This window comes from Balaenoptera musculus, chromosome 2 (assembly GCF_009873245.2).
Source record: "Balaenoptera musculus isolate JJ_BM4_2016_0621 chromosome 2, mBalMus1.pri.v3, whole genome shotgun sequence".
In the NCBI taxonomy this organism is placed as follows: domain Eukaryota; kingdom Metazoa; phylum Chordata; class Mammalia; order Artiodactyla; family Balaenopteridae; genus Balaenoptera; species Balaenoptera musculus.
Window position 1 is genome coordinate 36,514,017 of NC_045786.1, and position 27,845 is coordinate 36,541,861.

The 27,845-nt window shown below is 40.7% G+C and overlaps 2 protein-coding genes across 7 annotated transcripts in view; one reads left to right on the forward strand and one right to left on the reverse strand.

The window, feature by feature from the left end:
* Positions 1–441: 441 nt before the first annotated feature.
* On the forward strand, positions 442–1,311 carry LOC118890987 (dual specificity protein phosphatase 22). Its single transcript, XM_036844501.1, has 2 exons — positions 442–1,133; positions 1,200–1,311. Exon 1 carries the CDS (start codon positions 547–549, stop codon positions 1,099–1,101), a length of 555 nt encoding a protein of 184 aa, XP_036700396.1. The 5' UTR covers positions 442–546; the 3' UTR covers positions 1,102–1,133; positions 1,200–1,311.
* A 24,573-nt stretch (positions 1,312–25,884) lies between these two features.
* PDE8A (phosphodiesterase 8A) overlaps positions 25,885–27,845 on the reverse strand; it is a 149,028-nt gene continuing 147,067 nt past the window's right edge. For 5 of the 6 annotated variants that reach the window (XM_036844492.1, XM_036844495.1, XM_036844493.1 and 2 more), the window contains one exon: positions 27,023–27,525. In XM_036844492.1, the coding sequence (XP_036700387.1) occupies positions 27,419–27,525 (107 nt within the window). In that variant the 3' untranslated portion in view covers positions 27,023–27,418. Of the gene's footprint in view, positions 27,526–27,845 lie in introns of all 6 variants that reach the window. The other variant, XM_036844489.1, reaches the window with a different exon arrangement.

A 27,845-nucleotide genomic window follows, 5' to 3' on the forward strand; every position in this document is an offset into this window, starting at 1 on the left:
TATCGTGACATTTAATTTTTAAAAAATTATTAGTGCATACTTAACGTTAAAAAAAAAGAGAACCCCCCCGCCCAGTCTCGGAACGCGCAGGGAGACGGCGGCCCGGGGCGGGGGTGCGCGTGCGCCCTGTGCCCGGGTCCCCGAGGAGCCATAATCCTGGAGGGACCCGCTCCCAGGAGTCATGTCCCTGCGCCCCGGCCCCCGGAAGACATAATCCCTGCGCCCCGGCCGGGCCCCTAGGAACCGTGTCCACAAGTCCCAGGGGCTGGCGTGGCAGGCGCCGGGCTCACTCCAGGAGGGGGCGGGCGCCGCGAGCCCCTTCCTGCAGGGGCGCCTGTGCCGCGGCCCGGCGGTCGGGGAGCCCGGGGGGCGCGGGGGACCAGGAGAGCAGTGGACAGAGAGGCCTGGGCGCCGCCGGTCCGTGTTGCTGTTTACGCTGAGGGCGCGCAGTGCCCCCTGCCCGCCCGCCCGCTGCTCCCCCGCCCGCTCCAACATGCCCTCAGTGCGCCTGCCGCCGCGCCCCGGGCGCTAGACCGCGCGGCCGCCATGGGGAATGGGATGAACAAGATCCTGCCTGGCCTGTATATCGGCAACTTCAAAGATGCCAGAGATGCAGAGCAATTGAGCAAGAACAAGGTGACACACATTCTATCTGTGCACGACAGTGCCAGGCCAACATTGGAGGGGGTTAAATACCTGTGCATTCCAGCAGCGGATTCACCATATCAAAACCTGACAAGACATTTCAAAGAAAGTATTAAATTCATCCACGAGTGCGGTCTGCGAGGTGAGGGCTGCCTTGTTCACTGCCTGGCTGGCGTCTCCAGGAGCGTGACTCTGGTGGTTGCATACATCATGACGGTCACCGACTTCGGCTGGGAAGATGCCCTGCGCACTGTGCGTGCGGGGAGGTCCTGTGCAAACCCCAACCTGGGCTTCCAGAGGCAGCTCCAGGAGTTTGAGGAGCACCAGGTCCATCAGTTCCGCCAGTGGCTGAAGGAGGAGTACGGAGAGAGCCCTTTGCGGGATGCGGAAGAAGCCAGAGGCATTCTGGCCACCCCAGGAATTCTGAAGTACTGGGCCTCTCTCAGAAGACTGTAATGTACCTGAAATATTGCAAAGCCAGAGTTTAGGTGCTGCCCAGAAGAAAAGCAGCCAGAGTTTAGGTGCTGCCCAGAAGAAAAGCAGCCAGAGTTTAGGTGCTGCCCAGAAGAAAAGCAACCAGAGTTCATTTTTCAGTGTCCAGAAGTAATTTGTGAACTCGCCTGCTTTCATTTTAAACAATACATATGCAATTGTGTCATCAAAAAAAAAAAAAGAAAGAAAAAGAAAAAGAGAAAACTGGGCTTTAAATATTATGTTTTTAAGGTATGAGTAGCCCATTCATTAGGTAGGCAAGGGAAGCTGTTTACCAATGGTGAGTTAATTTCTCTGGAAGAAACGTGTGCAGAGTAAGTAAACTTATTTAAAACTATTAGCCTTTGGGTGAGAATGGTTGCTTAAAGGGGTGAGAATGGTTGCTTAAAGAGTTGAGAACATTGGGAGCAATATCAGTAGTCAATTCAAAACAAGGCAAATGATTTTGAATGGTTTTCCTTGGTTCTTGATGAGTCAAAAAATGTTACCAATACTGCTTAGCTGTTTATGCAAGAGTCAATGCCAACTTTGAAGAGTCTAAAGAATTAGCCTCTAGAATAATCTGCATAGAACAACTACAGGTGAGAATATTTTTAAAGATGAGAAATCACTGATTCAGTATAACCTGAAGTGGGAATTGGCTGAGCTAATGTTACAGCTGATTTTGGTAGAAATACGTGCAGAGCAGAAAGGGCTTATTTGACAGACTTCAAAGCTTGCAGAAATGTAAAGGATTTAAAACCTGTGCTATTCATTATGTTACTCATTAATACGTATTCTGTAGAAAATATCTAAATCTGCCAATTATTGAACCAGTACTGTTAGCAGTGAATTTTACTCACTCTCATAGAGTTAACCATCATCAGTTCCATGAATTTTGGTAGTTGTATTTAACTGTGGTAAAGTTTTTTTTAACATATAACATAATACTTGTTATTTTAACCCTTCATAATTGTACAATTAGAGGCAATAATATGTTTACAGTGTTATGGTAACCATCATCACTATGTCTAAAACTTTTTCCTCATCCCCAACAAAAACCGTGTACTCGGTAAACAATAACTCCCTATTCCCCATATCACATTTTGTTTATCCATTCATATTTTGGTGGACATTTTGGTTGCTTCTGCTTTTTGGTTGTTGTGCATGCTGCTGCTATGAACATGGGTGTACAAATATCTGTTTAAATCCCTGCTTTCAGTTATTTTGAGTATATACCAAGAACTGGAATTGCTAGTTCATGTAGTAAATCTATGTTTAATTTTTTGAGGAAATGCCATACTATTTTCCACAGCAACTGCACTATTTTACATTCCTACCAGCAGTGTACAAGAGTTCCAATTTCTCCACATCCTTGCCAAAACTTGTTACTTTCTGGGGTTTTTTTGGTTTTGATTTTGTTTTTTTTTGATAATAGCCATCCTCGTGAGTGTGAAGTGGTATCTCATTGTAGTTTTGATTTGCATTTCTATAATGATTAGTGATGTTGAGCATCTTTTTAGGTGTTTATTGGCCATATGTATATCTTCTATGAAGAAATGTCTGTTCAAGTTCTTTGTCAGTTTTTAAATTGGGTGTTACTGAGTTGTAGGAGTTCTTTGTATATTCTGGATATTAATTCTTTATCAGATATGATTTGCAAATATTTTCCCTCATTCTGTGGGTTGTCTTTTCTCTCTGTTGATAATGTCCTTTGATGCACAAAAGTTTTAACTTTTGACAGAGTTCAATGTGTTATTTTTTCTTTTATTGCTTATGCTTTTGGTGTCATATCTAAGAATCCTTTGCCAAATCCACAGGCATGAAGAATTACTCCTATGTTTTCTTTCAAGAATTTTATGGTTTTAGCCCTTATATTTAATCCTTTGATACATTTTGTGTTAATTTTTGTATATGGTATGAGGTAGGGGTCCAACTTCATTCTCTTGCATATGGAAATCCTGTTGTCCCAGCATCATCTGTTAAGGAGACTATTCCTTTCCCATTGATTGGACTTGAGACCCTTGTCAAAAATCAGTTAGCCATAAATGTATGGGTTTGTTTCTGAACTCTCAATTCTTTTCCATTGGTCTATAAGTCTGTCCTTCTGTCAGTCCACAGCATTTTGATTACTGTAGCTTTGTAGTGAGCTACGAAGTGTGAGTCCTCCCACTTTGTTCTTTTTTAAGATTTTTTTTTTTTTTTTGTCTACCTGGGCTGTGTAAGTTTGCTAGTGCTGCCATAACAAAATACCACAGACTTAAACAGAGATTTATTTTCTTACAGTTCTGGAGGCTAGAAGTCCAAGATCAAGATGTAAGCAGGTTTGCTTTCTCCCGAGGCCTCTCTTCTTGCCTTGGAGCTAGCTGTCTTCTTGCTATGTCCTCACATGCTCTTCTCTATGCATGCATAGCCCTGGTCTCTGTGTGTCCAAATTTCCTCATCTAATAAGGACACCGGTCAGATTAGACTAGGGCCCACCCTAACGGACTCATTGTAACATAATTACCTCTTTAAAGGCCCTGTCTGCAAATATAGTCATATTCTGAGGTACTGGAGGTTAAGACTTCTGCATATGAATTTTGGGGAATACAGTTCAGCCTATTACATGGACTCCATGCACTGAATTTGAGAATCAGCTTTTCCATTTCTGCAAAAAACGCCCACTGGAATTTTAATAGGAGTTGCTCTGAATTTTGTAGATGGCTTTGGGTAGTATTGACATCTCGGCAGTATTAAGTCTTCCAGTCCATGAGCATGGGATGTCTTTCCACTTATTTAGATCTTCTTTAATTTCTTAGAGGAATATTTTGTAATTTTCAGGGAACAAGCCTTTCACTCCTTGCTTAAATTTATTCCCAGGCATTTTATTCTTTTAGATTGCACTATAGTGGTATAATAAATATATATTTGGTCTTTCTCCCCAGTTCTTGGCACAAAATCTTCTAAAACCCTTGGAATTTCCTGAGCGTTATTCATAATAAGCCCCTTTCAACCATACCTGAGTTTATGCTAATGAGGTGACTCTTGGTGGGCTATAGATCGCTTCAGGATGGGGGCTAGTTGCTAGAGGAACCAACCATGTGAATAGAGGCTTGGAACTTTTTAGCCCCACCCCCTGACCTGTGGAGGGGAGGGGGCTGGAAATTGAGTTAATCACCAATAGCCAATGATTTAATCCATCATGTCTACATATTTGAACCTCCAGGTTGGTGAATGTGTGCTGGGAGGGTGGCACATCCCAAACTCCTTGGGGACAGAAGATCCTGTGCTGAGGATCCTTCCAGACCTCACCCTATGTACCTCTTGGCCTGGCTGTTCATTTGTATCCTTTATAATAAACCAGTAATAGTAAAGTTTTTCTCCGAGTTCTGTGAGCTGTTATAGCAAATTACTGAACCTGAGATGGGGTCATGGGAACCCCCAATTTGTAGCCAAATCAGACAGAAGTATGGGTAACCTGGGGACTCGAAACTTGTGACTAGCATCTGAAGTAGGGGGATTGAGATTTTAATCTGTGGGGTCTGTGCTAACTCTGGGTAGTGAGTGTCAGAAGTGAAATAAGTTGTAGGGCACCCAGTTGGTGTCTACAGAGAACTGGCGAATTGCTTGGTGTGGAAAACCCACACACAGATATTATTGTAAATGGAATTGATTTCTCAGTTTTCTTTTCTAATTATTCATCACTGGTATATAGAAACAACTGATTTTTGCAATTTTGCTGAATTTGTTGATTCACTCTAGTAACCTTCTTGTACATTCCTTGGGATTTTCCATGTGTAGGATCATGTCACCTACAGATACAGATAGTTTTACTTCTTCATTCCCAATTTGGATGCCTTTTATTTCTTTTCTTGTTTAATTGCTCTGCTAGAATTTCTAGTACAGTGTTAAATAGCAGTGGTGAAAGCAGGCATTCTTGTCTCATTCATGAAATTACAAGTAAAAAGCTTTCAATCTCTCATCATGGAGCATAATGTTAGCTGTGGTTTTTTTCATAAATGCCCTTTATCATGTTGAGGAATCTTCCCTCTATTCCTAGTTTTTCTGAGAGTTTTTATAATGAAAGAGTGTTGGCTTTTGTAAACGCCTTTTCTGTATCAATTGAGATGACAGTATTTTTTTTCTTTCCTTCTACTACTGTGATATATTACATTCATTTTTCTCTTATGTTGAACCCTTGCATTTCTATTATAAATTCCGCTTTGTCATGGTATATAATCCTTTTAATGTGCTCAATTTGGTTTGCTAGTATTTTGTTGAGGATCTTTGCGTTGATATTCATAACGGATTGATTTGTAATTTTCTTTTTTGTGATGGTCTTAATATGGCTTTGGTATTAGGGAAATGCTGACCCCATAGAACGAGATGGGAAGTGTTCTCCTAGTTTATTTCTTTGAAGAGTTTGAGAAGGACTGGTGTTAATTGTTCTTTAGATTTTTGGTAGAATTTACCAGTGAATCCATGTGGTCCTAGACTTTTCTTTGTTGGGAAATTTTTGATTACTGATTCAATGTTTTTACTTGTTATAGGTCTAGTGAGATTTTCCGTTTCTTCAGTCAATTTAGGTAATTTGTGTGTTTCTAGGAATTTGTCCGTTTCATCTAGGTTATCCAATTTTAGAACCCAAAGAAGGATTCCAGTTTTGTTGTTGTTTGTTTGTTTTTTTAAATAAATTTGTTTATTTATATTTATTTTTGGCTGTGTTGGGTCTTAGTTTCTGTGCGAGGGCTTTCTCCAGTTGCAGCGAGCGGGGGCCACTCTTCATTGCGGTGCGCGGGCCTCACTGTCGCGGCCTCTCCCGTTGCGGAGCACAGGCTCCAGACGCGCAGGCTCTATAGTTGTGGCTCACGGGCTTAGTTGCTCCGTGGCATGTGGGATCTTCCCAGACCAGGGCTCGAACCCGTGTCCCCTGCATTGGCAGTCAGATTCTTAACCACTGCGCCACCAGGAAAGCCCTCCAGTTTTTTCTTTTGTTAAACCTTGGCTATTAGGAGCTAGGGAATGAGAAAATGTGTATGTATGTGTGGATAGTTGAATATAAATATATAAAAATATATTTTTATTTATAAAAGTGCAATTTGATTTAGGACTTCAACCTAACAAATTAAGCTAGCAAAGCAAGTTATTTTCCTTAAAAGAAAATGAATTTTTAAAAACTTTTAAGATTGTTTTTAATTATTTGAACAGGCAGCACATCACGTGGTTCACAATTCAAAAGATAAAAATGAGTTTACAGTGAGCAATCTCCATCCAACTCATGTCCTCCAGGCTTCTAGTTCCCCCTTTGCACATGGAGCCCTGTTGTCAGTTTCTTTTGTGTCCTAGATATGTTACATGTATATGTGATGGGTTTTAAAGTGTGTCCACACATTATTAAAGCCCCCTCCCTTCAAGAGGTGTAGGTTTCATCCCTCCTCTTGGTTATGGGCTGGACTTAGTGACTCCCTTATAACTAATAGAACATGACAGAAGTGATAGTGTGTAACATCCAAGACTAAGTCATCAATATATTTTGTGACCTCCTCCTTGCTCTTTCTTGGATCAGTTGCTCTGTGGCAAGCCAGCTGCCATGTTGCAAAGACACTGAGGAACTGAGGCCTCCCGGTAACAGCAGTGTAAGAAACTCATCTTGGAAGTAGACAGACCCTCCAGCCCCAGTGAAGCTTTCAGATGACTGCAGCCTGGATAACATCTTTTTTTTTTTTTTTTTTTTTCTTTTTAAAGAGTTCCTGGGTTTTTATTTTATTTTATTTTTTTGGCCACGCCGTGCAGCTTGTAAGATCTTAGTTTCCCAACCAGGGATCAAACCCGTGCCCCCAGCAGTGGAAGCACGGGGTCCCAACCACTGGACTGCCAGGGAAGTCCCAACATCTTATTTTTAAAAATTGAGATATAATTCACATACCATATAATTTTCCCTTTTGAAGTATAAATATAGTGGTTTTTAGTATATTCACAAAATTGTGCAACTCTCACTGCTGTATAACTTCAGAACATGTTGAGTACCTCCAAAGGAAGCCTCATACCAATTCACTCCCCATTTCCCCACCCCCAGCCCATGGCAACCACTAATCTACTCTTAATTTCTATGGATTTGCCTGGAAGTTTCATATAAATGGAATTGTATAATATATGGCCTTTCGTGTCTGGCTTCCTTCACTTAGCATAATGTTTTCAAGGTTCATCCATGTTGTACTTCATTCCTTTGTATGGCTGGATAATATTCCAGTGTGTGGATAGTACCACATTTTGTTTCTATATTCATCAGTTTATGAACATTTGGGTTGTTTCAATTTTTTAGTTATTGTGAATAATGCTATGAAATGTATAAAATTTTTTGTGTGAACATATGTTTTCATTTCACTTGAGTATATTACCTAGGAGTGCAATTGTTGGGGTCACATGGTAACTTGATGTTTAACTTTTTGAAAAATTGCAAAACCGTTTTCCAAAGTAGCTGCGCCATTTTACATTCCAACCAGCAATGTATGGGGATTCCAGTTCCTCCACATTCTCACCAAAACTTGTTATTAACTGCCTTTTTTGATGACGCCATACTAATATGTGTGAAGTGGTATCGTATTGTAGTTTTGTTTTGCATTTCTTTGGTGGTTAAGGATGTTGAGCATCTGCTCATGTGCTTATTAACCATTTGTATATATTCTTTGAAGAAATGTCTATTCAAATCCTTTGCTCATTTAAAAACTGGATTATTTATCTTTTATTGTTGAGTTGTAAGAATTCTTTATATATTCTGATTTCTAGGACCTTCTCAGATACATGATTTGCAAATACTTTCATTCTATCAATTGTTTTTTCACATTTCTGATAGTGTCCTTTGAAGCACAGAGTTCTAAGTTTTGATGAAATCCAATTTATCTGTTTTTTTCTTTGGTTGCTTATGCTTTAAGTATCATATCTAAGAAATCATTGCCTAATCCAAGGTCACTATGATTTACGCCTATGTTTTCATCTAAAAGTTTTGTAGTTTTAGCTCACATGTTTAGGTTCTTGACCTGTTTTGTGTTAATTTTTGTATGTTGTGTGAGGTAGTGGGTCCAATTTCATTCTTTTGCATGTAGATATACAGTTATCCCAGCCCCATTTGTTGAAGACTGTTCTTTTCCCCATTAAAAGGTCTTGGCACCCTTGTAGGAAATCAGTTAATCATAAATGTAAGGGTTTATTTCTGGACTCTAAATTCTATTCCATTAACTTATGCCTATCCTTATGCCAGTATTACACAGTCTTGATTACTGTAGCTTTATAGAAAGTTTTAAAATTAGGAAGTGTGTGTATTCCAACTTTGTTGTTCTTTTTCAAGATTGTTTTGGCTTTTCAGGTCTTCAGTATTTCCATATGAATTTTTAGGATCAGCTTGTCAATTACTGCAAAAAAAAAAAAAAAAAAGCAGTTGGGCCTTTAAAAGGGATTGCATTGAATCCATAAATCAATTTGTGGACTTTATTAGTTTCCTAGGGCTGCCATAGTAAAAACCACAAACTGGGTGGCTTAAAACAATAGAAATGTATTGTCTCATAGTTCTGGAGGTTAGAAGTCTGAAATCAGGGTGTCTTCAGGGCCATGCTTCCTCTGAAACCTATAGGTGAATCCTTTCTTGTCTCTTCCTAGCATCTTTTTATAAGGACACCAACCATATTGATTTAGGGGCACACACCATTCCAGTATGACCTCATCTTAACTAATTACATTTACAAATGACCCTATTACAAATAAGGTTACATTCTGAGGCACTAGGGTTAAGATGTGAACGTATCGTTTTGGGGAGGACACAGTTCAACCCTTAACAGGGACTACTGTCTGCCTAACAGTATTAAGTCTTCCAATGCATGAACATGGGATATTTTTCAACTTATTTATTTCAGTGATGTTTTGTAGTTTTCAGTATACAAGCCATGTACTTCCTTATTCCTAAGTAATTTTATTCTTTTTGATGCTATTATAAATGGAATTTTCTTAATTTCATTTTTTAAAATTGAAGTATAGTTGATTTACAATAGTGTGGTAGTTTGAGGCATACAGCAAAGTGATTCGGTTATACATATATATGTGTGTGTATATATATTCTTTTTTTCGATTCTTTCCCATTATAGTTTATTACAAGATATTGAATATAGTTCCTTAACTTCATTTTTTGATTCTATAGTAATAGACTTGACTTTTTTTCTTTTTTTTTTTTTTTTTTTTGGCTGCACTAGGTCTTATTTGCAGCATGCAGGATCTTTTAGTTGCAGCATGCGAACTCTTAGTTGCCGCATGTGAGATCTAGTTCCCTGACCAGGGATCGAACCTGGGCCCCCTGCATTGGGAGCACAGAGTCTTAGGCAGTGGACCACCAGGGAAGTCCCTACACTTGATTTTCATATTATTGAAATTGTATCCTGCAACCTTGCTACTGTTGGGGAGAAGAACATTTCCCCCCTACCCATCTTGAGTTCTTCAGGCTGGTATATAATTAAATTGACACAAAACAGATTAACAGGAGGAAAAAAAAATTAATTTGTACACGTGGAGGTCTCATAGAAATGGGACCCTCAAAGTGACCAAAGCAGGCTGTTTATGTATCATTTTTAAGCAAAGAAACAATTATTTGTGAAAATTTAACAAAGGGTCTTGTGCTTGGGGTTGCAGAGTAGTAAAGAAGTAGCAAAATTTGTTTATACAGCTTTCTTAGCCTTGAATTCTCTGGCTCTGATGATAAGGATGCTTTCTATCTTCCTGGTATAGGGAGGATACTTACACATGGGAGATTTTTTTCCCCTCTTTCAGGGGGAAATAGGGAGGTCAGAGTATTTTTTATATCATTTTTTCCACTAGCTGTTTCTTAAGTAATTTTAATTCAAAATAATCAATATGTCATGTGACATATCTTGGGGTGGCCTGCTCTGAGCCCCAACACTAGCTCTAATGGGTTTTTATTTTAACTATCTTTTTTTTTTAAATTTATTTATTTTTGGCTGCGTTGGGTCTTCGTTTCTGTGCGAGGGCTTTCTCTAGTTGCGGCAAGTGGGGGCCACTCTTCATCGCGGTGCGCGGGCCTCTCACTATCGCGGCCTCTCTTGTTGCGGAGCACAAGCTCCAGACGCGCAGGCTCAGTAGTTGTGGCTCACGGGCCCAGTTGCTCCGCGGCACGTGGGATCCTCGCAGACCAGGGCTCAAACCCGCGTCCCCTGCATCGGCAGGCGGATTCTCAATCACTGCGCCACCAGGGAAGCCCTCTAATGGGTTTTTGTGTGTGTGTATTCCTTAGGATTTTCTGTATCCAAGATTATATTATCTGCAAATAGACATAATTTTTCCTTTCCAATCTGTAGGCCTTTTATTTCTTTCTTTTTTCTTTTTTTGCCTATTTGTCCTAGTGAGTACCTCCAGTACATTGCCTCAGAACAGTGTTGAATAGGAGTGAGAGCAGATATCTTTGATCTTAGGGAGAAAGTTTCCAGTATTTCACCATTAAGCATGATGTCAGCTGTGGGTTTTTTGTGATGTCCTTTATCAGGTTGAGGAAGTTCCCTTCTATTCCTAGTTTATTAGTGTTTTTATCATAAGAGAGAGTAGAATTTTGTCAAATGCTTTTTCTGTGCTTATTGAGACAATCATGTAGTTATTCTTTATTCTATCAATAAAATGTTTTACAATGATTTTCCTGCATTGGACCAATCTTGCATTACTGAGATAAATATCACTTTTTTGTATGTTGCTGCATTCAGTTTGCTGGTTTTTTATAGAGGATTTTTACATTTATATTCATAAATGATATTGGTTTATAGTTCTCGTGATATCTTTGTCTGGTTTTGGTATCAGGGTAATACCTCACAAAATGAGTTTGGAAGTATTCCTTCCTCTTCTGTTTCTAGGAAGAATTTGAGAGGGATTGGTGTTAATTCTTTTTAGAAGTTTGGTAGAATTCAGGAGTGAAGCCATCTGGTCCTGAGTTTTTCTTTGTGGGAAACTTTTTGATCACTCATTCTATCTCTGCTTATTGTAGGTCTAGTCAACTTTTCTATTTCTTACTGAGTCAGTTTCATTAATTTGTGTCTTTCTAGGAATTTGTACATTTCACCTGGTTATCTAATGTGTTGTTATATAGTTATTCATAGTATTCTCTTATAAAACTTCTTATTTCTGTAAGGTTGGTAGCAATGTGCCCCCCCCATCTTTCATTCATGATTTTAACAGTTTAAGTCTTTTCTCTTTTTTATTTGTCAGTCTAGCCCAAAGTTTTTCAATTTGTTCTTCTTTCAAAGAATCAACTTCTGGTCTTGTTGATTTTTCTCTATAGTTTTCCTATTTTTATTGCATTTACTTCTGCTATAATCTTTATTATTTCTTTCCTAATGTTTGCTTTGGTTAGTTTGCACTTCTTTTATTGGGTTGGCCAAAATGTTCATCGGGGTTTTCCCGTAACATCCGAACAAACTTTTTGGCCAACCCAAACACTAACGTATTAAGAAGCTATTGATTTGAGTTGTCTTCTTTTTTATTGTGTGATTTACAGCTGTAAATTTTTCTGTAAGCACTACTTTCACTCCATTCCATAAATTTTAGCCTCTTGTGTTTTCATTTTCATTCATGTCAAAGTATTTTCTAATTTCTCTTGTGACTTATTCATTGATCTATTGGTGATTTAGTATTGTGTTAATTTCCACATATTTGTGAATTTCCAGATTTTCCTGTTATTGATTTCTAGTTTCATTCCATTTTGGTCAGAGAAAATACTTTGTATGAGTTCAGTTTTTTTAAACTTATTGAGACTTACATCATGGCCTATCATATGGCATATCCTGAAGAATGTTCCATGTATAATAGAGAGGAATGTGTATACTTCTGTTGTTGGATGCAGTGTTCTATAGATGCATTCTAAGTGGTTGCCTTATAGTGTTGTTCAAATCGTCTGTTTCCTTGTTGATCTTCTGTTTACTCATTTTATCCATAATTGAAAGTGGAGTAGAAGACTCCAACAATTATTGTTAAATTGTCTAATTCTCCCTTCAGTTCTGTCAGTTTTTGCTTATGTATTTTGGTGTTCTGTTATAGGTACATATGTTTATAATTGTTATATCTTCTTGAGAGATTGTCCCTTTTATCATGATAAAATGTCCTTCTTTGTCCCTAGTAACAATTTTTGTTTTAAAGTGTACTTTGTCTGATATTAGTATAGCCACTTCAGTTCTCTTTCAGTTACTGTCTGAATGGTGTATTGTCTTCTCTCCTTTTAGTTTCAACCTATTTGTGTCTGAATCTAAAGTGTGTCTCTTGTAGATAGCGTAAGGTTTGATTGTTTTTTAAAAATCCCTTATGACAATCTCCACCTTAGTTGTAGTGTTTAATCCATTTATATTGAGTGTACTTTCTGATAAGGTGGAATTTATGCCTTCCTTTTGGCTATTTGTTTCCTGTATGTCTTATGTCTTTTTTATTCCTCTATTTCTCCATGACTGCCTTCTTTGTGTTAAATAGATATTCTCTAGTGCACCATTTTAATACCTTGTCATTTCTTTTATTATATAATATCTTTTGAGTTATTTTCTTAGTGGTTGTTCTGGATATCTTAATTCATAATAATCTATTCAATAGTTAAGATTAATTTTATTTCAATAATATACAAAATTTTGCTCCTATATAGCTCTATTTCTCCCTTCCTTTGTGTTGTTATTATCATCCACATTAAATCTTTATATATTGGATGCCCATCCACATCTCACTGCCATGTCATGTCACTGCCTTCTGGCTTCCATAGTTTATGATGAGAAATCAGCTGCTAATCTTATTGAGGATGTCTTGCACATGATATGTGCCATTTCTCTCTGGTGGCCTTTAAGGTTCTCTCCTTGTCTCCAGCTTTCAACAGTTTGATTACAATGTGTCTTGGTATGGCTCTCTTTGAGTTTATCCTACTTGGAGTTCATTGAGCTTCTTGGGTCTGTAGGCAAATGTTTTTCATCAAATTTGGGAAATTTTCTGCCATTATTCCTTTAAATATTCTTTCTGGTCTTTCTTTTCTCCTTCTAGTATTCTCATTATGCATATGTTGGTACACTTGATGCTGTCCCAGAGGTCTCTGAGGCTTTGTTCAGTTTTCTTTATTTTTTTTCTCCTTTCTATTCCTCAAGACTGGTAAGCCCCATTTACCTATCTTCAAGATCACTGATTCCTTCTTCCACCTGCTGAAATCTGCTGTTGAACACCTCTAGTGAATTTCTCATTTCAGTCATTATACTTTTCAACTCTAGAATTTCTATATGGTTCTTTATTTATAATTTCTATCTCTTCATTGATATTCTCTTTGGTAATACATTTTTAAAATACTTTCCTGTAGTTTTTCAGATAGTATTTCCTTTAGTTCTTTGAACATATTTTAAATAGCTGATTTAAAGTCTTTGGTCTGGGGAATTCCCTGGAACTCCAGTGGTTAGGACTCCATGCTTTCACTGCCGAAGGCCTGGGTTCAATCCCTGGTCAGGGAACCAAGATCCCTGCAAGCCATGCGGTGTGGCCAAAAAATAAATAAATAAATAAAGTCAGTCTTTGGTTTTCCTCAGGAACTGTTTCTGTTGATAGCTTCCCCTGCCCCATATGGATCACACTTTTTTGTTTCTTTGCATGTCTTGTAACATTTTGTTGAAAACTGGACATTTAAATTGATATAATGTGGGAACTCTGGAAATCAGGTTCTTCCCTCATCCTCAAAGGTTTTTGTAGTTGCTGGGGTTGTTTGTTTAATGACTTTTCTGAACTATTTTTGTAAGGTCTGTATTCTTTTCTGTGTGTGGCCACTGAAGTCTGCTCAGTTAGATTAGTGGCCAGCTAATGATTGGTCAGAGATTTCCTTTAATGTATGGAACCAATAAATCACCCAGTCATTGCCAAGGGGTTCTGTATACTTGTTGTGGCATGCCTTCAACGCTCGGCCAGACACCTGACAACTCTGCCTTAGACTTCACTTTCTCCTTGTAAGGAGCCTCAACGTCAGCTAGAGGTGACAGCATTATCAGTTCTTTTCTGAGCATGCACACAATCCTACATATACCTTAACCTTATAGATTCTGAGGAGTATGTCAGATTTTCACAGCCTTTATGGACATCTCCTTCCCTAGATTTTACTTTTAAGCTTCTTGGGTAGCCTGTTGTTTGCCCCAATTGTTATCCACTGCCTACAGCAGCCATAGAATCAAACTATTGCATTGAAATGTTTTCACCAACACCTCCAGGGAAAAGATTTTCACATTGGACAAGCTCCAAGTCTAATCAATAAAGACGGCCTTGCAAGTAGAGTCTTCCAGGGAGCCACCAGACAGGTCATATAATGACAAGTCTACGGGAATGAAGCTTTTAAGTAGCTCCAACCCTGATTCACCTCTCCTGTTGTCTGCCAGGCTGCTATTTTTCACTTGTGACTGTTGATTTTCAAGGCTGTCATGGAGCTGGAGAGAGGGGGATGAAAATAGGACAAGTTAAATTGCCACAAAGCTCACTGTTGTTATTGAGATTTAGATACTTTTCTTGATTAAAACTCCTCAGATTGCTGCAATCGTTTGGTTAACTTCCAGAGTTCTGAAAAATTTGTTCTGACAGTTTTTGTCAGTTTTCTTATTGCCTTTATGGAGGTTATAATTTTTGAAGATCCTTACTCCATTTTCACTGGTATCACTCACCAGCCAACATCTTGACTATAACCCCATGAGAGACACCTATTAAGCCACTCCCAAATTCCTGACCCACAGAAACTGAGATAATGAATGTTTGTTCTTTTAAGTTGCTAAGTGTTTGAGTAATTTATTATGTAGCAATGGATTACTAATACCATTTGCAAAAAAATACATATATTTCTCTCTTTTTAAATACATTAAAAAAAATAAATTTATTTATTTATTTTTGGCTGCCTTGGGTCTTTGTTGTTGCACGCGGCCTTTCTCTAGTTGCAGTGAGCAGGGGCTACTCTTTGTTATGGTGCGCGGGCTTCTCGTTGCAGTGGCTTCTCTTGTTGCGGAGCATGGGCTCTAGGCACGTGGGCTTCAGTAGTTGTGGCACGCAGGCTCAGTAGTTGTGGTGCACGGGCTTAGTTGTTCTGCGGCATGTGGGATCTTCCTGGACCAGGGCTCGAACCCATGTCCCCTGCATTGGCAGGCGGATTCTTTTTTTTTTAATTAATTAATTAATTTATTTATTTTTGGCTGTGTTGGGTCTTCGTTTCTGTGTGAGGGCTTTCTCTAGTTGTGGCAAGCGGGGGCCACTCTTCATCACGGTGCGTGGGCCTCTCACTATCGCAGACTCTCTTGTTGCGGAGCACCGGCTCCACACGCGCAGGCTCAGTAGTTGTGGCTCACGGGCCTAGTTGCTCCGCGGCATGTGGGATCTTCCCAGACCAGGGCTCGAACCCGTGTCCCCTGCATTGGCAGGCAGATTCTCAACCACTGTGCCACCAGGGAAGCCCTGGCAGGTGGATTCTTAACCACTGCGCCACCAGGGAAGTCCCCATATTTCTTTTTATTTTTTTATTTTTAAATTAATTAATTATTTATTTTTGCTGCACCAAGTCTTAGTTGCAGCATGCGGGAACTTTAGTTGTGGCATGCATGCAGGATCTAGTTCCCCCACCAGGGATCAAACCTGGGCCGCCTGCATTGGAAGCGTGGAGTCTTACCCACTGGACCACCAGGGAAGTCCCTTAAATACATATTAGAGCACACTATACACAGTGCCCTACACTTTTTTCACTTAGTGAATACTGGTTTCTTTCCCATTCCTTTTTTTTTTTTTAAACAGCTTTATTGGAGTATAATTGCTTTACAGTGTTAGTTTCTGCTTTATAAAAAAGTGAATCAGCTATACGTATACATATATCCCCATATCTCCTGCCTCTTGCGTCTCCCTCCCACCCTCCCTATCCCACTCCTCTAGGTGGTCACTAAGCACCGAGCTGATCTCCCTGTGCTATGTGGCTGCTTCCCACTAGCTATCTATTTTACATTTGGTAGTGTGTATATGTCCATGCCACCCTCTCACTTTGTCCCAGCCTACCCTTCCCCCTCCCTGTGTCCTCAAGTCCATTCTCTACGTCTGCATCTTTATTCCTTTCCTGCCCCGAAGTTCTTCAGAACCTGTTTTTTTTTTTTTTAGATTCCATATGTATGTGTTAGCATACGGTATTTGTTTTTCTCATTCTGACTTACTTCCCTCTGTATGACAGACTCTAGGTCCATCCACCTCACTACAAATAACTCAATTTCGTTTCTTTTTATGACTGAGTAATATCCCATTGTATATATGTGCCACATCTTCTTTATCCATTCATCTGTTGATGGAAACTTGGGTTGCTTCCATGTCCTGGCTATTGTAAATAGTGCTGCAGTGAACATTGTGGTACATGACTCTTTTTGAATTATGGTTTTCTCAGGGTATATGCCCAGTAGTGGGATGGCTGGGTCATATGGTAGTTCTATTTTTAGTTCTTTAAGGAACCTCCATACTATTCTCCATAGTGGCTATATCAATTTACATTCCCACCAACAGTGCAAAAGGATTCCCTTTTCTCCACACCCTCTCCAGCATTTATTGTTTGTAGATTTTTTTTTTGGTTTGTATTTATTTATTTATTTATGGCTGTGTTGGGTCTTCGTTTCTGTGCGAGGGCTTTTCTCCAGTTGCGGCAAGCAGGGGCCACTTGTCATCGCGGTGCGCGGGCCTCTCACTATCGCGGCCTCTCTTGTTGCGGAGCACAGGCTCCAGATGCGCAGGCTCAGCAATTGTGGCTCACGGGCCTAGTTGCTCCACGGCATGTGGGATCTTCCCAGACCAGGGCTCGAACCTGTGTCCCCTGCATTGGCAGGCAGACTCTCAACCACTGCGCCACCAGGGAAGCCCCTGTTTGTAGATTTTTTGATGATGGCCATTCTGACTGGTGTGAGGTGATACCTCATTGTAGTTTTGATTTGCATTTCTATAATGATTAGTGATGTTGAGCATCCTTTCACGTGTTTGTTGGCAATCTGTATATCTTCTTTGGAGAAATGTCTATTTAGGTCTTCGGCCCAGTTTTGGATTGGATTGTTTGTTTTTTTGATATTGAGCTGCATGAGCTGCTTTGTATATTTTGGAGATTATCCCATTCCTTTTTTATGGCTCTTTGAGATTCCACTGTGCATGCATTTGACTAATAACTTATGATGGATATCTGTCTCCACTCACTTAATGATGTACTTTAAGATTATATCCAGTCTTCTGCTCTTTCAGATAATGCTGGGATGAATAGTCTTATTTATGCAGGATTTCTCTTGTGTGTAGAAAATTCCCATTTCTAATTTTGTATTTGCCCTCTAAAAACTGGGGTTTTACATTGTGTTTCCATTGAAATGAAAACCCTGAATGAATCTAGTGGAAACCATAAGGACAGGCAATTATCTCACTGAACAGGAAGTCTAGAGTTTTGAGGGTTCCGGGACTGGTTGATAAACACTGACCCAGGTTTCTTCCATCCTTCAGCACTGTCACTGTTGGAGGTAGCTTCATCCTTGAACTGCAGTATGGCTGCAGCAGTCCCAGGTGTCACATCCAGATCCAACCCACCTAGAGAGAGAGAGGAGACGGTCTTTTCCTGTAGCTCTCTGGTGGGAGTGAGAACTTGATTCAGAATCATCCTTGTAGACTTCTCTTTGTGGCGTATTGGGCAGAATAGGGTCACCTGTCCATTGCTGGAGCAGTCAACGGTAGATAGAGGGTAATCATCTGGTGGGAGAGGTAACCCCAGTGTCTGTGAAGCAGAGATGGTGGCCTTCCTGCAGGCAGTGAGTGTCAACATTAAATGTGAACTTGGAGCTTTGTTCTAAGGTCTTTTTAAAAAATGCGTGTGTGTGTGTGTGTGTGTGTGTGTATATATATATATATATATATATATATTATTGATTGATTGATTGATTGATTGGCTGTGCCAGGTCTTAGTTGTGGCATTCAGGCTTCTTAGTTGCGGCATGTGAACTCTTAGTTGAGGCATGCATGCAGGATCTAGTTCCCCGACCAGAGATCAAACCTGGGCCCCTTGCAGTGGGAGCAGGGAGTCTTACCCACTGGACCACCAGGGAAGTCCCCTGTTCTAAGGTCTTGATGTCATAGTACAAGTACAGCATTTAGTCAAAAGTACCAGAACTGCCTTGCAGAGTATCCCATAGGAGACATTTTCTCAAATCTCTAGGAAAAGACTTCCAGAGTTTCCTGCTTATTGTGTTGTTATCAATTTTGAACTGATCTTGTTCTGTTGTTACTTTGGCTGCTAGGAACTCCAAGCTAAATTTGCTGCTACTTGTAGCAATTATGAAACACTGTAGCATGTTTTATCCTCCCATTAGCTTGTTTTAATCTTCATTTTTAATCTTGTGTGAAATTCTGGAAACTATACATTTTTGGAATGGAGCATACTAAAAAATATTATTTTTAATTTTCAATTTTTAAAAGTTAATCTTAAGGGAAACTTGAGTCTTCTTATAAAATCATTTCAAACGTAAATCACCTTTTTCCTTCTGAAATCATTTTCTTTTTGAGAGTTCCACCCCACCTGCAGGCCGTGGCCTTAAACCAGGTTTGTGGCCAAATTGCTAGGTACTTGGGGATAATTTGAGCTGAACAATAGAGTGAGAAACCAATGCCTCATGTGAGGCCAATCTCTCTGTCTGGAAGGAAACTTATTTTTAATATCTGAAAATCCTCAGATAAATTCTTAAACCATTATTTATATTTTTATAGAAACACTGCCCAGTCCACCCTCCACGTGTAATTTGCACTCGGGCCTCCTTTCTGTCTTAGTGACCAAAACCGCCCAGCTAAGCTGCCTTGATCCTCCCCACGCTGCCTCTTGCATTGTTCTCCGTCTGCAGTGTTGTTTTTGGCCCCTAAGTTAATGCTATTGCTTCCTGATGGCCGAGTGTGTTTCCTCCTTTTCTAGATTAAATAGGATCTATTCCATGGGACAAGAATGGGGCCTTTCAGCTGGGGTTTGAGGCGCTGGTGAAGTGGGGGTGAGAGGAAGTGGGAAGGGTGGCTTGTGAAAACACCGCGTTGCAGGGTGTTTTTCATTTTGCACAGAGAGCATCTGTTAAACCACGCTTTTCAAAACCAGTGTGCTCGGGCCCGAGGGAGGCAGACTGCTGAAATGCAGGTTCTGGGCAGCAGGTCTGTGGGCCCAGAGGGCTGCATGTCCAGCCAGCTCCTGGGGGTGCCCACACTGCCGGTGCACTGCCCCCACTGTGAGAGGTGAGGGGCTGAGGGCTTTGTTTTCTTGCGCATAGGCCTTCGGGAAGGAGTGAAGACATTCTTCTTTCTCTCGTGATTCGAGACCGTATCAGTGGAGTGAAAGGGAGTGTAACTGTACACACGTGATGGTTCTTAACTTTCCGAAATTTCCTCTTTTTAGAGCAGGATGAGACAAATTGTTCAAAGTTTATTCAGCTTCTTCCTGAGCTTGTTGTGAACTGATGGTTTTAATAATTCCTTTCCCCATTGTTTCTGATCCCAATCCTTGGGGAAAAGGTTTCCTTGTGACTCAGAAGCCAGTTCTTCCACATCAAATTATTTCTTTGAAGGACATGGGGGAGCAAAACTACTTCTTACTTTTCTTTGACCTTTTTCTCTCCTTTTTGGAAAGGTTCAGCTCAAACAAGGTGGGCACACAAACCTTTTCCTCCCAGGTCGGTAACTTTTGCTTTACTGCGTGGCCTCTCTCTGCCCTCAAGGACATGCTAGCAGCTCCCACTCGTCACTGTCCTTTCCAGCCGGGAGGCCAGAGTCCTCTGTGAGGTTTGCTCAGACAGGAGGTGAAAAATCTGCAACACTGTCATTGCTCTGCTCCTCTCCAGCCTTGGGAGGCCCTGGGGGTTCAGGCCTCATCTGTGGCTGCCCTGTGGACCCTGACAGCAGGGTTTACAGCTGTGCCCTTCAGCTGTCCCCTCCCCACCTTGCCCTTGACTACTTCAAGGCTTGTGTCATGTCCACAGAGCTAAACACGACACAGGTTTCACTACAGAGCCCAGGCCTCACCTCCAGCTGGCTCCCTCCTTGGGTGTCCACAGGCCATCAGAGTGGTTACGTCCAAGTCCGGACTGGCCATCTCCCCTCTCGAGTCCTAGTTACGTGACTCACACCACCTTCTCAGTCATTCAGATTTCAAACCTTAGGGCCTTCTAACTGTAGAAATAATCACATGTATTAAGTTTGGGGAAACCCGGAAAAGCACAAGGCAGGCAATGAAGCCCCAGTAACCCCAGTCTCCAGAGGTAACAACCCCTGCAAACATGCTGGTGCATTTCCTTCTAGTCTTTTTTTTTTTCTAATCACGTGTATCTTCCCCTCTTCCTACAAAATGGGTCATTCCATATTCTTCAACGAGTTTTCACTTAATAACACCGCCTTGAGTTTGCCCCATTTCACTGAATAATTTTCTAAATTATTATTTTTAGTGGCTGCAAAGAACTCCAGTTTGGAATCATACCAAACTTTTCTTCTTAATAGTCACCTATTGCTGGGCATTTTGGTTGTTTCCAAACTTATAAACAGCTGTAATGCACACCGATGAGATTTCTGCGTGGTCCCTATGGTCGCTTTAGTGCCATGTGCCAACTTCACCATCCCTCTCTGCCTTCTGCTGGCACTGGCCCAGGGGCAGACTGTCTTTTCTCTTAAACTTGGGTGAAATTAGCAGGGTTTTGTTGTTTTGTTTTGAAATAAACTCTGGATTTTTTTTTTTAACGTCTTTATTGGAGGATAATTGCTTTACAATGTTGTGTTAGTTTCTGCTGTATAACAAAGTGAATTAAACTCTGGATTTTATATCATGCCTTTTCCACTGTGAGATGATAAAGATATTTTCTTCATGGTTTTTTCTAATACTTCTATGTTTAATTTTCACTTCTAAAGCATTGGTACATTAACCAATTTCTCAGATAGCTACGTAGTCATCCCAACACCATTTATTGAATAAATCCATCTTTCCTCCAGTGATGTGAAGCAGCACCTTTAATATTCTACTAAACTCCTGGGTGTGTTTGGATATATTTCTGGCTCTATTCAGTTCCATTTACTCATTTGCAGGGGTCAGTGTCTCAGTGGTTTAATCATGGCAGCTTTATGATATGTTTGCATGTCTTGGGCTAGTCCTCTCTCTTTACTCTTCATTTTCAGAATTTTCCTTTCCTTCACACAATAGATGAACATTAGAATGACAGCTAGATAAAAAAGATTTTTTTTCGGGCTTCCCTGGTGGCGCAGTGGTTGAGAATCTGCCTGCCAGTGCAGGGGACATGGGTTCGAGCCCTGGTCTGGGAAGATCCCACATGCCGCGGAGCAACTAGGCCCGTGAGCCACAACTACTGAGCCTGCGCGTCTGGAGCCTGTGCTCCGCAACAAGAGAGGCCGCGATAGTGAGAGGCCCGCGCACCGCGATGAAGAGTGGCCCCCGCTTGCCGCAACTAGAGGAAGCCCTCGCACAGAGACGAAGACCCAACACAGCCAAAATAAATAAATAAATAAATAAATAATAATTAAAGGTGCTAATAATTAAAAAAAAAAAAGATTTTTTTTTCAATTGGGAATCATTCTGAATGCATAGAATAATTTAGGGAGAAATTGACGTTTTTACAAAATTAACTCATCGTGAAAATAGGGTTTGCCTTTTCATTTATTCAAACCTTTTGTATTCCTCAGGAGCACTGTTCAGAATTCACATATGGACATAGAATGAAGAGTCTTCCCCTAGGCTATGACCGCTAGTCACCACAGGCAATCCATGTCACTTGTTTCTTGTGTGCACATCCAGAGATTTTAAGCTTATTTAGCATTTAAACAAATGCTAGCATATATGTATATCCCGTGTTATGCTCTTTTTCCACGTATGTTGGCAATCTCTTCATATCAGCACACGAAGAGCCTTCTCATTCTTTTCTTTTAAGATTATTTATTTATTTTATTTATTTTTGGCTGCGTCAGGTCTTAGTTGCGGCACGCAGGATCTTCGTTGAGGCATGCAGGATCTTTTGTTGTGGCACAACTGTTTCTCTCTAGTTGTGCTTGTGGGTTTTCTCTAATTGTGGCACACAGGCTTCAGGGCATGTGGGCTCTGTAGTTTGTGGCATGCGGGCTCTCTAGTTGAAGTGCGCGAGCTCAGTAGCTGTGTCATGTGGGCTTGGTTGCCCCACGGCATGTGGGATCTTAGTTCCCTGACCAGGGATCGAACCCGCCTCCCCTGCATTGGAAGGCAGATTCTTAACCACTGGACCACCAGGGAAGTCCCCTTCTCATTCTTTTTCATACCTAAAAAAGCATAGGATTCTACTGTAGGGACATACCATCATTTATTTACGTAATTACTCTTCTTAAATGATAGACATTTAAGCTGTTTCCAATCTTTTACTATTACAAGCACGGCTGTCATAAGTAATTCTGTATACGTATCATTTCCCACGTGTGAGTATATCTTTGGAAGATATTTCTGGAAATTGATTTCTGGAAGTAGAGTTGCTAGGCCACAACGCACATATATTTGTGATTTGGATAGATTTGGCAACGTTGTCCTCCGTGGAAGTTGTACTAATTTACACTCACCTGCCGAGTATGAGCGTGCCTTTGTCCACACATCTTTCTCAACACACTGTTATCAAGCTCTTTGTTCCTTACTAATCTTAAAAGTGAGAAATATCTCAAATTGGTTCTAATTTGCATTTCAATTACTATTAGATTTAGCATAAACGTTAAGAATCTTTTATACTTTTTTCTATGAACTTTCTGTTCATATCATTTTCCTATTTCTTCCCACTATTTATTTCTTTATGTTAAAAGTTTCCAAAAATCAGTATTGTGGAAGCTTTTTGTAAAATGAATTACAAACATTTCCCTGTTTCTTTTATTGTGGTTGGTATCTAGGATATTTTTATTTTATAATTGAGTTCATTATTGTTTTTTCATATGGTTTCCCTGTTTTATATACTACTTAGACTTTGTCAAAGACAAAATATTCTCCTAGCCATCTTGTCACCAGGCATGATCTCCACATTAAAAAAAAAAAAAAACTATGAAATATTTCAACATTTAGAAAAGTATAGTGATATACTTTTTAAAAACTGATATACCCATCGCCAGAATTACTGTTAATATTTTGCTGTGTCTGCTTTAGATTTTTTGCCTTTGAAACCAAAAGGTACAGATAGTTCCCTTTGAACGTCTCCCCAATACCAGTGCCTCCCCTGCCCCTGAGGTAACTGCCTTTGTTAAATTGGAGTGTGTCCTCCTGGTCATGGTCAAGGGCCTTTGAGACCGGAGAACCCCCTCTGGCTAGTTGAAGTGGAAGGGATTTATCAGTTGAAGGGCTGAAGAAACAGACTCGTGACTGAGTTTCCTGGAAGGTCTCCCTAAACCACACTTGAGGGCTGGGACGCCCAGGCAGCTGCTGCAGCCCCAGAGGCTCACTGCTTCTACTGCAGTCAGAGCTGCTGGTGGAGAAAGTTCAAAACCGATGCCTCTACGTGTGCTCTCCGTTGTTGACGCATTTCTAAATCAGAGCCTTGCATCTGACAGGGGAACCTAAATTAGATACAGAAACCTGGTGCAAGGGAGTGTGGAGGGCAATCTCTTGGTTTTCTAATGTGTGTGTACACCAGGAGCTTAGTGTCGCACAAGCCAGTTCACAGTATTTGTAAACTTCCTGAACATTTTAATGCTCCTACTATTAATTTTTCCATGAACAATAGTGTATTGTTTTGGGTATTCAAAAAATGGACGCAAATGCTGTCATAATGCAACTCAGCCTTTTCATTCAATATTATTATTAAGCCTTTCCCAGTTGACATCTGTAGCTCTGCTTCATTCTTTTTAACTGCTGTGTATCGTATGTGTATTAGTTGTTACCCTGTAGCAAATTACCGTAAAGTTTACTGGCATAAAACAGCGTTTACCCTCTCAACAGTTTCTGTGGGTAGGAACCCAGGTGTGGCTGAGTTGGGTCCTCTGGCTCAGGGTCTCTCATAAGATTGTGATCAATGTGTCTGCTGGAGCTGTGGCCTCATCTGAAGACCTGGCTGTGGCAGAATCTGCTTCTAACACACTCCTGTGGTTGCCGGCACATGACTCAGTTGCATGGTGGCTGTGAGCTGGAGGCTGCCCTCGCTTCCTTGCCGTGTATTAGGCCTCTCCATGGGGCAGCTCGCAACACAGCAGCTTGCTTCATCAGAGCAAGCAGCTAAGAACAAGAGTGTGTGCACAAGATGGATATCACCATCTGTAATGGGCTGGATAGTGTCCCCCAAAATTCAGATACCCTGGAACCTCAGAATGTGACCCGGTTCTTGCTGTTATTTTTTCCCCCACTCAGTATATACCTGCTTAGTTTTGTCTGGATGTTTTCCAATGTCTGTTTACCACTGCTTTCTGTACGCTACCTCTTCTTTCTGAACTCATGTTAAAGAAGTATTATCTTCCAGCAGTTTTTTCTGAAGTGTATCACTCCTTTGTGTTTTGGTTGTTGCACATGAGAAGAAGTCTGATGGCAGTCTAACACTAGTTCCTTTGTAAGTCATCTGTCTTCTCTCACAGCTTTTACTCTTGGAGCTCAGTGCTCTGCGGTTTCTTTCACTGTGTTGTTTATTCCTCCTACTTGGGATTTGATGTGCCCTGTAAATATATAGACTCTCAGGCTTTCTCTGGATAGTGCTTTCTCCCCATTTCTTCTCCCCTCTAGATCACCTGATTTCAACACATTTTGAAGCATTTCATTCTATCCTCCATATTTTAACTAACTTTGCTTTCACATTTTCCATTTTTAATCTCTGTGCTGCATGCTGAATCATTTCCTTAAGTCTTGCAATTTACTAATTCTCTCTTTAGTTATGTCTGGTTTTCTGTTAAACCTGTACAGAAGTTTTCCTTTTTTAAAAAAAAAAACACAACACATTTATTTATTTATTTGGCTGTGCTGGTCTTAGGTGTGGCATGAGGGATCTTTTAGTTGTGGCATGTGGCTCTTAGTTGCGGTATGCATGGGGGATCTAGCTCCCTGATCAGGGATGGAACCCGGGCACCCTGCATTGGGAGAGTGGAGTCTTAGCCACTGGACCACCAGGGAAGTCCCTCCATTTGTTTTGATGACTGTATCCTTCATACCTAGAATGTCTCTTTGGTTCTTTTTCACATCTTTTTTTTTTTTTTTCAAAACTACTTTGGTTTACCTTATGGTTTCTATTGCTTCTTGTACCTCTTCAAACATGTTAAGATACTTATCTTAAAGTCTCCTGATTTTTCTGTCTCTACCTCATGGTGGTTGAGTTCCTTGTGGGATCATTTCCTTTTCTTTCCTGGCACCTAGAGGAGCAGAGAGGGCTTTCTTCCCACATCAGTCCACAGTTATCAACTTAGGTCACATGTCTCCACACAGGAAAAAGGGGCCTTTGTTTCTTTAGACAAAGAGACCCCGGAGGGGCTGGCCTTGTCAGACCTCCAGAGTGCCCTGACATCTCTGAATGGGCATCAGGTACCCAGGACCCATCCCTGAGAGCCCTCCAGGGTGCATGATCTCTCTGAATGGGTACCAACTGGTGAATTAATTAAGGTATATCTGAGAATTTGTCAACATATTCACCTGGCCCTTTGTGACCCTGAAAAAGTCATTTAACCATTCATCTTTTCTGTAAAATAAAGGTATCTTCTTTATTTACAGGGAGAAAAAAAAAGTATTTTAAGTAGTATAAAACTTCAAAGAAGAGGTGGCACATGTTGTCTTAAAAACAAATAGTTTAATTTCATTTTTATCTATCTAGAACAAAAAAACATACAAGTTTAAAAGGAAACGGCAAGCGCTTTGACATGTCATCATGTGTCATTTTTTATGGTACTACTTTTGTTAAAAATGTGAAGATACAGAACCTTTATAAATTTCAGGAAGCAAAATGCAGATGAAAACAGATTGGTTATAAAATGTCAATTCACTAAATACTGCATTTTCTCTGTTTTTATGGAGAATATTTCATAGAAACACTGTATAAAATAAGGCAGACTTTTGGAAATTCAATTATAAAATTTTAGGAAAAAAGAAGTGTGAAGTCCTAGTTTCTTTCACTTTGGGGAGTCACCTGCAGAGCCCGTCAGACAACTAGAGCAGTTTCTGAGCTCTGGTTGCTGTACAGGAGCCCTTCTCGTTGAGTGCTTCTAGAATCAGACCCACCCACAAAACAGCTTTTCCCAATTAGCATCAATCAGAAAAGTTTAACATACACAAATATTTCTATAGTGCAGTAAAAATGTGTCATTTTATATTTTAAATTTGCATTATGAAAATGTCTGTACATGAAGTAATACATATTTAATGAATATGAATCATGTAAATTTGGTCATGGCATTTAAAGGTGGCTTTGGCTTTGAAGTATTTTTAAATTCACAGAAAATATTGAACTTCTAATAAAATAAATAAAACATTTTAATAATTGATATTAATAATCAACTTCAAAATTTCTTTGTCTGCATTTTCTGTTCAATTTTAAAAGAGAAGTCATTGCACCTTCTATGATGTGAAAAAAGATCCGATTGCCATTAGCTGTTCTTAAGTGCTGAACGTAACTGAGAGAAACTGCAACAAGACACTCTGTCACTGGCAGGAAATCCATCACCATCCTTTGCGGGGGCAGTCACGAGCTCAGAGCTCATTTCTTTTTTTTTTTTTTAAAGGTAGAGGAATGGGGACATTTTAAATTTATTTATTTATTTATTTATTTTTGGCTGTGTTAGGTCTTCGTTTCTGTGCGAGGGCTTTCTCCAGTTGCGGCAAGCGGGGGCCACTCGTCATCGTGGTGCGCGGGCCTCTCACTGTCGCGGCCTCTCTTGTTGCGGAGCACAGGCTCCAGACGCGCAGGCTCAGTAGTTATGGCTCACGGGCCTAGTTGCTCCGCGGCATGTGGGATCCTCCCAGACCAGGGCTCGAACCCGTGTCCCCTGCATTGGCAGGCAGATTCTCAACCACTGCGCCACCAGGGAAGCCCCACCGAGCTCATGTTTTAACGGACGTGAATGCAAACCGTCGTTCTCACGTGACTTTCCGAAGAGCCCCCGCAGCAGGCCCAGGTACCTTGAGTGGACTAAGTCTCACTTTATGGCAATGGCATCAGATGGTGGCTACAGAAGGTTGCCGACGTCCCTGTGTGCTCTTACAGGCTCTGCAGACCGGGGGACGAAAGGACCAAGGAACTCTGACTGCCCTCAGGAATCCCAAGTGACTGGAGGGACACAGTGTCAGGGCCCCGGGCAGTGTCGCCCACTATTCAGGAGGTGGGCGGAGGCTCCGCAGCTTCATTTCGTCCAGTCCCTTCCAGTATTTAAAATTGTTGTCAAGATGCTGCATTAACTCAGGCAGGTCTACAAAGGCTGGAGAGAAAAGACGGCACTGTGATATACCCTTTCACAGCCTCAGTAAACTTAGACTTTGAGGCTTTCTAAGGAGAGAGCATTTTACGGAAGAGGGACAGATAGGAGTAGACAACTGCACAGTGCTCAGCAGACACAGCAAACCCAGCGGCCGGAATGAACTAAAGCCAAGTCCTGTGCTCAGTGCCAGCAGCTCCTCTGTAACCACCTGGTGAGCTGACAACTGGTAGATGAAGCAGAAGGGGGACTCATCTGCACACTCACCATTTGATCAGCACCTTTGGGCCCAGGGTGCCAGGAGCCAGGCCCTGACTGGCTCT